The sequence below is a fragment of the Equus quagga genome, chromosome 8, assembly GCF_021613505.1.
Source record: "Equus quagga isolate Etosha38 chromosome 8, UCLA_HA_Equagga_1.0, whole genome shotgun sequence".
NCBI lineage: Eukaryota > Metazoa > Chordata > Mammalia > Perissodactyla > Equidae > Equus > Equus quagga.
This window is the reverse complement of record NC_060274.1, coordinates 102,430,518-102,444,386: the sequence shown is the minus strand read 5'-3', so window position 1 is coordinate 102,444,386 and position 13,869 is coordinate 102,430,518. Positions and strand designations below refer to the sequence as shown.

The 13,869-nt window shown below is 37.6% G+C and overlaps 1 protein-coding gene across 1 annotated transcript in view; it reads left to right on the top strand.

The window, feature by feature from the left end:
• Nucleotides 1–13,869, top strand: part of FAM3C (FAM3 metabolism regulating signaling molecule C) — a 49,096-nt gene that overhangs the window by 11,386 nt on the left and 23,841 nt on the right. Inside the window, exons 2-3 of the mRNA XM_046669879.1 lie at nt 1,770–1,824; nt 8,241–8,345. Coding sequence (XP_046525835.1) covers nt 1,812–1,824; nt 8,241–8,345 — 118 coding nt within the window. The 5' untranslated portion in view covers nt 1,770–1,811. The remainder of the gene's footprint in view (nt 1–1,769; nt 1,825–8,240; nt 8,346–13,869) is intronic.

Here is a 13,869-nt window from a genome sequence, read left to right as displayed (position 1 = left end):
TATATTCAGCCAGATAATGCTAGTTGCTTATCTTGTGGTCTTACTAGTGCTAAATTTAGAAGGAGGCTTGTTGGCAGGTACAAACGGGTGGGAGATGTATGAGGCAGTGACTGTAATTGTACAGGTGTGGCCTCAGCAGGTAATGGAAACAGTGAAATAGAACAGCAAGTGTCTGCCCAACTGCTTATCACACTTTCAGAGAAATTTTCCTAGACCACACACAGATAAGAGTGAAGTTATTTTGGAATATTAGCTGGGAGGAAAGGCATATGTGTGTCCTGAATGTAGTGTTCAGTTTTGCTGGAAGTCAAAGGAAGATTTATAACCAGTTAGGGTTTTCATTTGAAAAGCCAAGAATTTTTTTTTTCTGTTTTAATGTGATGGTTTGTGGATACTTCAGTATTTCTTATTTGCTTTAAGTATTGTCCCAGACTGTGGCTAAGTAGTTAGTTTGACTAGATATTTAATATTGACTTTTCCTGTTATGTGGAAGGTGTTCAGATAACTAAGAAAGGAAAAGAAATCAATGATGCTCATTTCAGTGTTAGGTTAAGTGTTGATGTTGTCTTCAGCGTAGATTGGACAGAAGCAAGGGAGTTAGCATAAGAGCATTGGTCCTTTGGGTGCTCACCACCTCCACCCCCACCCCTGCTTCTTCCTTCTTGATGGGTGAGAAAACTGGATGTCTCACTTCCTTTCAGTGTCCTTCAGGGCTGTGTCATTTGTATTTGCAGCATTCTTTGATTTACTAGATCAGATATCAAGACTGAAACATCAGTATCAAAATCCAGTCTAAAATAAAGCAATATGCATTTTTGATTAATGTAATTCATTAATCAAAATTTTCTGTTGAATTCCTTTCCTGTACAATAGGTTGAGTAGACTGTGGAAACTGTCTAGCTAAACTTGGGCATGAATTTCCTGTCAAACTCATTTACTTGCTTTTCCATTTTCTTTTCCATTTTCTTTTTAAAATGTCACCTATCTTGAGTTATTTCTTAGAAGGAAAACATGTACACATACACAGATTTTTTTTCCAGCATCTCTTTCTTGTTATTAGAATAATAGCAAAGAATAATTTCTTCAGTTGGTATATAACATGCACTGTCCGTGATAATTGGTGGAATATTTAAAATTGCAATTCTATACTTCTGAATATATTCTTTTACAAACTTAAATTGAAAACCTGAAGAGGAAGAGGACCCTGGTATTAAAATAAGAAGGCTTTGCTATAAGTGCTTATCGTAGTGACACTTGAATTATGTCACACTGAAAATGAAGTGGCATCCTATATATACTGAAGATGAGGCCTGGAGCAGGAGCCAGCAGACCTAAATCCTAGCCCCATTTTTACAAATAATTTGTTCCGTTACTGGATAAGCAGCTTAACCTCTTTGGACCTCAGCTGCAGACTGAAGGTTTGGAACAAATATCAAAAGTTCCTTATAGATGTATAATCGCTGAGAATAATAGGCATTATCTTCTAGTTGCATGCTTGATGGCAGGTTTTCCCTCACTTGTTTGTTCACTTAGGGAGCTGGAGACACAGCAGTAAGATGCAACCCTTCTCTCAGGAGCCTTTATGGTCCAATGCAGGGAGCCAGGCCCGGTGCTAAGAGTATTCTCATTAAATATTAATACTGATGGAATACTTAGGAATGTCATGACATTTACTTAATTGGTTTAATATATACACTCCAAATCAAACTCGATCTGGGAGGAGTGCTCATTCTAAACCTAATGATGTTTGCCTTTTCTTTTGATTTTAGGAGCTTATTTAATGAAAAGTGCCATAGACTGAAAAACCAGACATGAGGGTAGCAGGTAAGATATTTAATTCAGTAGAAATAATTCTGCTTTGTGTGTAACCTGTTTGTTTAGTAATGACTAAAGGAGAGAGTAAATAATCTTTCTCTGTATTGAGTGTAAAGCTGAGATATAACAAATCATTATTATCTTCTTTTTTAAGTAGTTGCCAAATCACAAATTGGACATTTAGTGAATGTTACCTAAGTTTTTTGGAGCACTTTTATTGAAATTATTTATGCTAAATATTTTAAGTTATGGTTTTAATGTTCTTATACAGTAAGCTTATTTGCCTAATAGTATATATAAAATGTCCATATAAAGAATAATTTGGCAGCCTAGAAAGGCTGACTTTTGTTTTTGCTAGGTTCTAGCTTATTGAGAAAAATGAGTTGTGAAGTTTAAAAGCTTAACTCTTTCCTACGTATATACTTAATTAGAACTAGTGTATGTGAAGGATTCAGGAAAATGAGTTTCTGCTTAAGTGACTGTCTCCCTAGTTCAAGTTCAGTCTACATAAGTGAGGTTACGTGTAAGGACATCTGTTCTTTGGCAGCATAGCGAGGAAATTGAAAAACACCGTTTCATGTTCATAGTATTAAGGCAGTTATTATAAAACATTATAAAAAGGCAGATTCATAAGTAACTGGAGGGGCTGATGACCTCTTCCTGCCTGTAGTGAAAATGGGTGACCCCTGCCCCTCCTCCAGCACAGCCAAGGCCCAGAAGAAGTGCACACTTTACATAGAAATTTCTAAGTGTATGCCCAACATAGGAGATAATTTGTAATTTCTCAAAATCAGGATGGTCTTTTGATTATCATCGTCTCACCAGCAAACAAAACCTTCTTAAGAGAGCATCTCTTAGAAGTGCCTGAAGTTAAGGTGGGTGAATGAAGAATTCCTCTTGCCTCAGCCAGTTATATAGAACCAGATGCAGGTGATTAAACATTGTGATTATTAAACAAAGATAGAAGAGGATTGTTCACAAATGCTTTTGTGGAAATTTGGAAATCTGGATCTCTTGGTCATGAACTTACAAAAAACGTTCTTCTTTGACTAGCTGTACAATTGTTAAAGAAGGATAGTCCCAGAAAACCGAGAGCTTGTTTGTGGTTTAAAAAAACTTATTGTAATGTCTTTTCTTAAGTCTTTGAATACAGCAGGATCAACTTTATGATTATGTGTCTCCAGGTGATTTTAAAAGTACATTATTTAATTAAACATGGTCATTTGAAATAATTAAAGCAAATTTCTCCATCTCACATAATTCTACGTTCATTCGAGTTGAAACTAACTTTGTCATCCGGTCCATTTCTCTGATTCGGACAGTTATTACCAAGATTAATTGACAAGTAATTATTCACTGATTGCTTATTTTATTTTTGGCACTGTTCCTAGTATGTCTCTAGGGGACTGCCTTGAATGAATGAATAAGTAAGATTAGCTGTTAGCTTATTTCTTTTAGACTAATTAATCTCTAATTTATTTATTTTTATTTTTTTTTGAGGAAGATTAGCCCTGAGCTAACACCTGCTGCCAATCCTCCTCTTTTTGCTGAGGAGAACTGGCCCTAAGCTAACATCTGTGCCCATCTTCCTCTACTTTATATGTGGGATGACTGCCACAGCATGGCTTGCTAAACGGTGCCATGTCCACACCCAGGATCCAATCTGGTGAACCCCGGGCCGCTGGAGCGGAACGTGTGCACTTAACCACTGTGCTACCGGGCCGGCCCCAATTTCCTCTAATTTAAAAAAATACCCAGTTGGTTTGAAATATCCTTATAGCAGTTATTCTTACAGTGAGGCATCAATGTCTAAAGTTTGTGCTTTTTGGTTTGTGAAAAATAGAGACACTCAGATTAGTGCAGTCCCTGGCTTGATGGAAGAGGGAATCTCATGGAAAGTCAAAAATGGGAACTGTGGCTTGCTGTGGCTAGGCTCCTCCAAGTCCAGAATTGGATGGTGGCCTGCTCTGGAGGAGACCCTTATAAAGGGTCTTAGAAGTTCCAGAACTCTGCATTATCTAAGCTCTGCTACTCTTCACCTGGCTGCTCCTCTCAGGGACCATCTGCTTGTTCTATTATCAGTTTCTCCATCTCTAACTTCTCTCTCCCTTAGAGCTTTTGTTTCTTCCTAGCTCCTCTGATGGCCCAGCGTGAGTGAATAGGTCTTGGTTTGACTCAGTTCTACCACTGACTAGTTATGTGACCTTAGGCAAGTGATCTAAATTCTTAGCCTTGTTTTCTTTATTTGTAAAATGAAAATAATCTTTTTTTTTTTCTGCTGAGGATCCACACCCCTACTGTAACACCCCAGGGTATCTCTCTGAAAAATAAGGGAGTTGGACTCTATTCCCTCCCAGCTCTGACTTTCTGAACATCCAGTCTGCTGTGGCTGCTGTGTGAGTGCTAGAAGATCTGTATATCGGGAAAATGGACTTCAAAACCAAGAAAGTGATTGGAGCTCTTTGAGTGTTGATGGAAGGCTGAGAGGAACATACCCTCCTTCTGCCCTTTGGTGTCTGAGGAGTTCCCTTTTTCTGTGGGAACCCGCTAACCTTCTGCTTTTCCAGTGAATACATTTGCAACTTTAATATTGCATTCCTGAGAATTTGCTTGGTTCATTAAAAAAATGATTTATGGTGATGGGGGTTTTTGCTGCTTGGCTCCCCCATGACAGACACCTGAGTATGTGCTGTGCTGCGGAGACGATTGAGAAGGGAGCCCGCTCCTCTCACAGTCACCACCCATCAAAGCCCCCTGTCTTCTTGCCCCAGATGAATTGTGCTGTAACCAAGACAGTGATGATATAATCCCAGCCAATACATTCACCTTTAAAACCTTGATTTAATAAAGCCCATGTGGATATGACAAATGGCTGGTGTGTAATTTTGGTTATCAGAATATATGCCCCAATAATCCAGTATATTTCTTAACCTCATATAGTTTAATGGGAGCCAGTATGAATTTCCTTGAAACCTGATATACCATAACTTGTAGCTAAACTCTGGAAATGAACTAATGTCACCTCAGGGCTACAGATTTCCCAATATCATCTGTGTTGAGCTGTTAGAAATCAAATAGTCTTCTCTTTTTGGGCGGAGTGTGGGGATGGTGGTTATCCTGAGCCTCTTGTTAGAGCTTGTTGAGTATTGTCAGTCCTTAGTGTGTGAAGGAGCACATGACGCTTGAGAGGGGTGAGGGCACCATCATGGCACACTCTTTGCCGGTCCTCCCTCAGAGAAGATTGTCTTCTCACTCTCTTTTTAAATTCAATTTATTTAAACTCAAAAAACAAACAAAAGCAGTTCACCCATTTCTCTCAACCTCCCATTCCCCACCTCTGGCAACCACCAATCTGTTCTCTGTATCAAAGAGCTTAGCTTTTTTACTTAATTTTTTTGAGAGTCCACGTGTAAGAGACATCAAACAATATTTGTCTTTCTCTGTCTGACTTATTTCACTTAGCATAGTACCCTTGAGGTCCATCTGTGTTATCATAGATGGCAAGATTTCGTTCTTTTTATGGCTGAGTAATATACACACACACAATGGAATATTCCATTGGAGTGTATATATTCCATTCCATATATATTTCCATTCCAGTGGAATATATGTACACACACCACAATTTCTTTATCCACTAGGTTATTATAAATAATGCTGCAATGAACATGGGGTGCATATATCTTTTTGAATTAGTTTTTTTGTTTTCTTTGGATAAATACCCAGAAGTGGAATTGCTGGGTCATATGGCAGTTATATTTTTAATTTTTGAGGAACCTCCATACTGTTTTCCATAGTGGCTGTACCAGTTTACATCCCTACCAATAGTCCACAAGGGTTCCCTTTTCTCCACCTCCTTGTCCACACTTGTTATTTCTGATCTTTTTGATAATATCCATTCTAACAGGTGTGAGGTGATATCTCATTGAGGTTTTCATTTGCATTTCCCTGATGATTAATGATGTAGAGCATCTTTTCATGTACCTGTGACCATCTGTATGTCTTCTTTAGAAAAATGTCTCTTCAGATCTTTTACCCATTTTAAGTCAGATTTTTTTTGTGCTGTTGAGTTCTATGAGTTCTTTATATGTTTTGAATATTAGCCCCTTATCAGATAAATGACTTGCAAATGTTTTATCCCATTCAGTAGATTGCCTGAATGTATATATATATATTTATTAAAATAATATCTTGAAAATCTGTGCAAGTGAGATTATGCTTATAAAGTATTCAGCTCTATAGTAGGCACTAGGTAAATCGTGTATGTCTGTGTGTATTATATATGTGTATGGATGTATACATGTATGTGATATATATGTATAAAGCTTATTTAGTGTAAGTTCAGGTTTAGCTTGGTATAGAATTTACTCTAGAACTTTCATATAACCTTGATGTTTTTAGTTTAGTGTTTTTTTTGAGGAAGATTAACCCTCAGCTAACTGCTGCCAATCCTCTTTTTGCTGAGGAAGACTGGCCCTGAGCTAACACCCGTGCCCATCTTCCTCTACTTTATATATGGGATGCCTGCCACAGCATGGCTTTTGCCAAGTGATGCCATGTCCACACCTGGGATCCGAACTGGGGAACCTGGGCTGTTGAGAAGCAGAACGTGCAAACTTAACCGCTGCGTCACAGGGCCGGCTCCTAACCTTGATGTTTTAATCATTTTAATATTTCAATCTTGAACAATGAAGGTTTCATATATATTTTAAGGGACAGGGAAAGGTTATCTGTAGTTTCACATGCCCATAATTTCTAGAAAATAAGATGTTAAGACTGTCATGTGATGTATAATCTTTAAGCCCTTGTCTTAAGTGGTGAAGGAGGAATATGCCACTTGTTACCGTTTGTCTATTTAGCAAACACTTGTGGAGAGTATTACTATGTATGAGGCACTCTGTTAGATCCTGTGGGGGGAAGAGTTCAAAGCCTCATGAATTTTGCTCTCTTATGCACTAGAAACACTTGTAGTTGCTCTTGAAAACAGGAAGCACAGTTTTTGGAGGAGAGAAGGTAGGAAACAGAGGAAGTGTGGGGTTAATTAGTTTGGTAGTTAGGCTTCCTCGTTGCCACCTCATTTCTATATTTATAGAGTATTTCTAAATAGAAATGAGTAGCTCTGAGAAATTAGTGCTTCTCAGCATCATCAGCCTTTCTGAGCATTATTGGTTCATTTCCTTCCCTCGTCTAAAAATGCAGTCCTAATCTTTTTAGGTTTATGAAATTAGAATGAACGTAGTGCTTTCTTAATCTTCCTTACCCAATAAGTTGAGTTTTGGTAGGTTTTCAGGAGACTGTCATAAGTGAGTGTTAGAATCGAGAGCTGTACAAAGCACTGGGCTCTGCCAGGATCCCTGGACCCCAGTCCTTATGCTGCGCTAATTTACCTGTAATCTTGGGTGGTTGCCTCACTTCTGGGCTTTTGTTTCCATAAGGATAGTGAGATGACTGCTGATCTTGTCTACCTCTTTTAGATCAATATAAATTAAACTTTTGGTGAGAGGGGGAATGGGGATTGTACAATGTTAATATTGTTCCCGAATAACTAATGAGATGACTCTAAGATCCTAAGGGTAAGAGGAAGATGTTTCTTTCCTGTCATTTTCCATTTCCTTTCCTATCTTGCCCTTTTTCTGTCTTAGATTTGCTTAGCTATAGAGAAAGAGAACAAATATGTTTCATATTAAGCAGTTAACTAGTTAAAGTTAGCTATTTGTAAGGCACTCAGAAATGGTTAAAGATATAAACAGACCTTATCATGTAGCCACATTTTGAAGCATATGTGATAGGAGCCAAATTAAGTCCTCTGGGAGTTGAGAATACCTGTCTTAAACTAGGTATTAAGTATGAGGAGGAGTACTTTGTTGTTCACCATCCCAGGAGCACTTGTGTAGCTCCAGGAGAGATGTTGGTTGGTGAGAGGACAGTAGGCCTGCTACATTTCACTGGAGGACTCCTTGCTTAGTGGACATCCTACTCTCTTGCCTTAGTATCTCCAGAAGGTCCAGCGTTTTTGCATCATCCCTGTATAGTATTGCCCTTTATATTTGAGAAGGATTAGGAATGCATCATCCAACATACTTGGTGGTGGTGTTCCATTAGCCATCGTACTTTTGTATAGTTGGCCAGCAATTGATGGCAGGTCATTCTTCTAGATGTAAAACAGACATATAACTCAAGCAGTTCCTTGTCTAGATTGCTAGCCAATCTGATAATTCTTTCATCAGGAAAATCCCTTGATGGATTGTTGGTACAATTTTTGTTTTAACTTAAGTAAAATTAAGATCCAGTAGATAAAAAGTAGAAATCTATTAGTCTTAAAACATTTTTTTCTTATACACTTACATTTTGTCCTTGAAATACTATATAATACAAGTTCTTTGGGCTCATAAGCTCATGCTGAGTTATTTCTGCCTTTTATCTAGGTGCTGCAAAGTTGGTGGTAGCTGTGGCAGTATTTTTACTGACATTTTATGTTATTTCTCAAGTATTTGAAATAAAAATGGATGCAAGTTTAGGAAATCTATTTGGTAAGTTTCATTTTCTTTTCCCTTTCTTAAATCTTATTTTTGCTGTGGTTGTCTTTTAAATTTTTACTGGTGATCAACATTGAGTCACTCTGCTGTTCAGTCTGTCTAGAAAAGAAAATGTAATTATATTGGTAAGTGTGATTCATTAAAATGTTCTAAAGTACACAATAGAAGGTCTTAGAATTAATTCAGTGTAAAGCATCAATCTTCTATTCAACATTTTGAATATTTAATGGGGTCTGTTTTATACATGCTTAGGGACATTAATCATAGCCTTCTAAATGTGCATTCTAGAAGGTATCACACCCTTCTAGAAAACTTGAAACCAAATCTAGCCCTCAGTTAGCAAGTGATTAGGAGTCATAATAATGCATTTTAAATGCCAGCCATAGAAATCCATCTTGTTTTCCTACCTTTATTTGCCTTCTGCAACATTTTTCTTTTTACCAATTTATTTAATGCTATGTTGTAAACATACCATTGTAAGCTACCTTAACTCAGTTTTTAACAGAATCTTTAAGTTAATAAAATAAGTTACCATTTGAAATGTATGGATAAGCTTTGGCTGAAGCATCATTTAAGGTATTAAAATATTACACATGAAAGGTGAGACTAGGAAACCAAGAAACAGTATTTTGATGTAGTAGGCAGGAATTGGGTAAAACAACTTTCAGACTCTGGAATAGTCAATTTTGCTTTCCTAAATTAATATTTGGGAGGGATCCCCAGACCTAATTCACTCCCTCTCACATCTAGTTTCAAGACTCCCTTAAACTGGTGCTTCTCAAACTTTAATGTCAAAGGAGTCACCAGGGAATCTTGGTCAATGAAGATTTTGATTCAGTGTCTGGGATGGGCTCTGAGACTGCTTTTCTAACAAGCTCCCAGGTGATGCTGAGGTTCCTATCCATGGACCACCTACTGAGTATCAAGGCTTTAGGCAAATCTGACATGTAGTCATCAATTTCTGTATAAACATTTTCGGGTGACTTTTCTTACAATGACTGCATAAAAGCACTTCCTTGTATGGCTCTGAACTCTGCCTTTTACACTCCCAAGTAATTTCAATCCACTGATCTTCCTTCTACCTGCTGGAGCTCCCTTCAACATTAATGATCCCTCAAATAGTTAAATTGGAGGCATATTCCTTCAGGCGATCTTTTTACGAATTCCCATCTTTTTAAGTTGAGGAATTCCCTTTCGATCATTTCTCTTAATGTACTGGTTATTCTCCTCCTGTACCACCTGTTTTTCAGCACCCATCTTAAAATGAAGTATCCAGGATCCAGCACAGAGTAGTTCCTGCAAAGTATAGTGAGACTTGACTTGCCTTCTTCTCATCTGTATACTTCTCTTACTATAAAGGGGCCAGCCAGGTGGCCTTTGAGAAGGCAGCTGATTTCAGTTGAATGATGGGGCAGACACGACATTGAAGGCATTGAGGGCTTGTTGAGTGTTGCTGTGGAAACCATGTGTATAATTAAGTCTTCTAAGAAAGGTTGATGGTAAGGGAAGAAGATTATGGGATGGTAGCTTGAGGCTGAAGCAAGTTCAGCATTTTTTTCCTAAGTAACGGAGAGACTTTCACTTGTCTATAGGCCTTGGGCAAAGATTCAGTGAATGACAAATTGGTGGGAAGAGATTGAACAGACATGAAAAGATGGATCCTTGAGGGAAGGCAGGCAATAGGACCATTGATACAAATAGAATAATTACTCTGGGGAAAGATCCACTGTTTTCAGAGAGAATGATGAAGGATGAAGCCACAGTGTCTGGCCTAGTTTGCATCCAGATCTCTAGACTGGACTGTTTCTGTAAACATCACAGGGATGTTGCTACATGTGTTTCTTATCTTTGATGTCTGCCTGTCTCACCACTGCCAGAGCGATTCTCTAGAAACTCATGAACCTGTAGTACTTCCAATTATTGGACAGTAAAATCTGAACTCCCTACTTAGGCTGGCCCTCAAACCCGCCTAACCTGCCTCTGCCTTTCTCGCCTGTTCTCCACCCTCCCCACCCCATGCCTCACATTCACAGGGCCTATCGGCACTCACAAACCCTGTCCTTTCATACTTTGGTCTTTGCTCATGCTGATTCCCCACCCGGCACGTCCTTCTCATCTCCCCTTCGTCAGCTAATCCTTCTCATTTTTTTCAAACTGCATAAATGCTCCTTCTTGAGAGAAATTGTATTTGAACCTCCCTCTTTCCTTAATAGAATGTGTTACTCCTTTTTCTGAATTGTTTGTTTTAATGCATAGTATTAATATCTCAATTTGGCACTGATTAATTACATACTTACACGATAGAATTTATTTTCTTTTACTCTTTTTCAAGTATCCATCTCCCCTTACTGGAGAATGAATTTTCAGGGCAATAGTATCTTGGAGCTTCACCCAGCATCTGGCACTAGGCCCTGTAGGTAGTATTGCCAATTGAATGGAAGATGAATGTAGGTAATTAAGAATTAGGATTTTTTACGTGGAGAGGAAGAGTATTTCCAAAGTGGGATTCATTTAAAGCTGCATTAGTTGAAAAGCCACGGTTGTCAGCTATGAAAAACGCTCAGCTACTTCAGCTAGGCTAGTTGTCTTTCCTGGCTTTCATTTTGACTTTTCCTAATTTTAGGAACCTGCAAGGTTTTACTGTGTCTTTAGCTGTTTGATTTAGGCATTCTTGTGGCAGATGGTTTATTTTATTGTCACAACTGAAGTAGTAGCACATGTATCCGCCAAACCTTATTAGATTCCAATGTATTGAACGGGTAAAAATTTAACTTATATGGTTAAATTTTTGCTTTTATTTCAGAATAATTGAGCAAAGATGAATATATTGTTGTCTTTACCATTCATTTAACATCTAACTTAATTTACGAAAGGGTAATAAGTTTAACTTGACATTAGGATTGTTTCTATAATAAGTATCTTAGGGAGATCCGTGAGATTTAATTATAGTTCTTTTGGTGGTAAGTTTTCCATTTTTTCAACTTTTTGATATATAAATTACTTGATAGTTTCTATAAATTTAAATTCAGGTTGATTGTGTAGTACTGTTTTAGAAAAAATAAAGTGAACTTATTTTTGGAAAAGAAGAATGAAAATTTTTGCCCATAATTAGTAGTTGAAATTACCAAAATAAATTGTGATATTTTTTAACACAATTTTTTACCAAAACATTTTATTTTGAGATAACTGTAGATTCACATGGATTTGTAAGAAATAATACAGAGAGATCTTGCATACCCTTTACTCAGTTTCTCATATTGTTAACATCTTACAAAACTATATATAGTGTCCCAAGTAGGCTATCTACCTAGGTACAATCCACCATCCTTAGTCACGATTGTGATTTAACATAGCATTAGTTTTCAGTGTGGATACTTAACAACCAGTAAATGTACTGAACACAGTTCAAATTACTTTTGCATATATTGCTGTCGTAAATACTTAATGTTCTATTGAGTTGATTTATTTTTACCCTTTCAAATTGAAACCATTGATAAATAGTATAGACATAAATAACTTGACACATTATCAAAAACTATTTTATACTTAAAAAGTACAAAATAGTTCTGATTTCTTTAGCCTGACTTGTTGAAAGATATTCATTGATGAAACCAAATCAGAAATGTTTATTTGTTCCTTGAAGTGAAAAGTTGTATATTGAAAGAAATTGAGAATTAGAGCTGTCAAGGTAGTTTAAGGAACAAAAGTTGCACAAAGGAGGGATTTTTGTCTTCGGATGCTGTGCCTATACTCTTGGACAACATCCTGTTTTACTTGTGTAAATTTACCCGTTTTGCCTCCAGATGTTAAAATTCTCAGAATTGCAGGCCTAGTAGAAGACTTTTGGTTTTGTTGAATATTGGATAAAAATTAGTTTTCATCTGGAAAGAAAAGCCTTTCTCGAGAGTTTCTTTACCTTTGAGCATCTTCTCCCCTTACTGTTATGCAAATTAAATGGAGGTGATATTATTTGATTGAAAGCCTGATGATGAAGGGAAACTGGTTTTCCCAAAATTCTATCCCACTAAAGTTTTTTGAATTGAGTAGCATTTACTTTTTTTTTTTCCGCATCTCTTAAGTTTTACAAGCAGATTCATTTGACCATTTTAGAGGCTCATCCCTGGTTTTCCTTCTGCCTCCATTTCCTCAGCCACACTCTTCCTCTGAGCATTGTTTGATTGTTGATGTCTCTCAGATCCTCTCCTCAGCCGTCTTCTCACTTTAAATCTTCTCTTTGGGTGGCCTCATCATTTGCTGATTTTTCCAGTTTGTATCTTCATCCCAGATCTCATTTACAATTGGCCTCTGGACTTTTCCACTTGGATCTTCTCCAAGTATCTTAAAATGAACAGATCCAACACAGAACTCATCATCCATCCCTTGCCCCATCTCCATTTCCTCACTAGATTATAAACATCTTGAGAGCAGAGATGGTGTTTTTGTTCATTGGCTCATGTGAATGAATAAATGAAGGCTTCTAAAGCCAAATGTCTGAGAGAGAGACTTGATTCCTCCCTTTGCATCCTCTCTCCCTCTGGTCCATTCCCAAGTCTTTTCAGTGATACTTCCTTAGTTGTTCTGAACCTTTCTACTTCTTTCAAACCCACGGAAACTATCTTTGTTCGGGCTGCTACCGTTTTTACCTGGATTACTTCAGCAGCGTCCCTGTCCTTGTGTACTTGTCTGAAGTCTTGAACCCTCTGCAGTCTGTCTGTACTCTTCACTCAGAAGGTTATTCCAAAAGCTCCCTATCCTGGCTCCCCATTCCTAGCAGGACTAGCAGTTTTTGTTCATGTGTTCATGAGATCTCAGACATTACTTTTTTGGGGGTGGTACCCTGTGAGTTTGGGTGCTAGAATGAGATATGGCTTTGAAAACTAGCTCTGCCAATTACTAGCTATAGCTTAGAACAAATCAAACCAGTAAACCTCTCTGTTCCCAGTTTCTTTATGTTTCAGACAGGGATGATGGTCAAATCAATAATACATGTGAAAGTACTTGACCGAGTGTCCAGCCTATGTGAATGAGCTATGTTATATTACCCCCATTCTGATCCCGCTGTCTTCCCCGTATTCTGTTACCATAAGCCAGGTATACCAAAACTCCTGATTTGAGCAATGTTCCTCTGTAAGCATCTTAACACTTGAGCCTGATAATACGTGTTTGTTCAGGACAAAGTGAAATTGAGAATTGCTAGTCTTCATGCTGCTAATCACTGGTTGCTGATCACTCTCTGAGCGTTCGTTTTCTCATTTACAAAACTTGAAAGCATTGGACCATTGATCACCAGAATTATTTTTTTCCCTTACTTTTATGACATAATTAAGGAAATTGAAAGAATGAGCCCCAGAAATCCCAACACCCTAATTTACTAACCGATCATTTTTTGTTTCTTTCAAGTCCTTGCCTATCTGACTTTAGTGGTGCATAATATTCTGAGTGTTCTATAGAGTTAACAAGCCTTCATTTACTTGATTATTCTCCTCTTTTTCAACATTTGCATATTATTTTTCTTTTA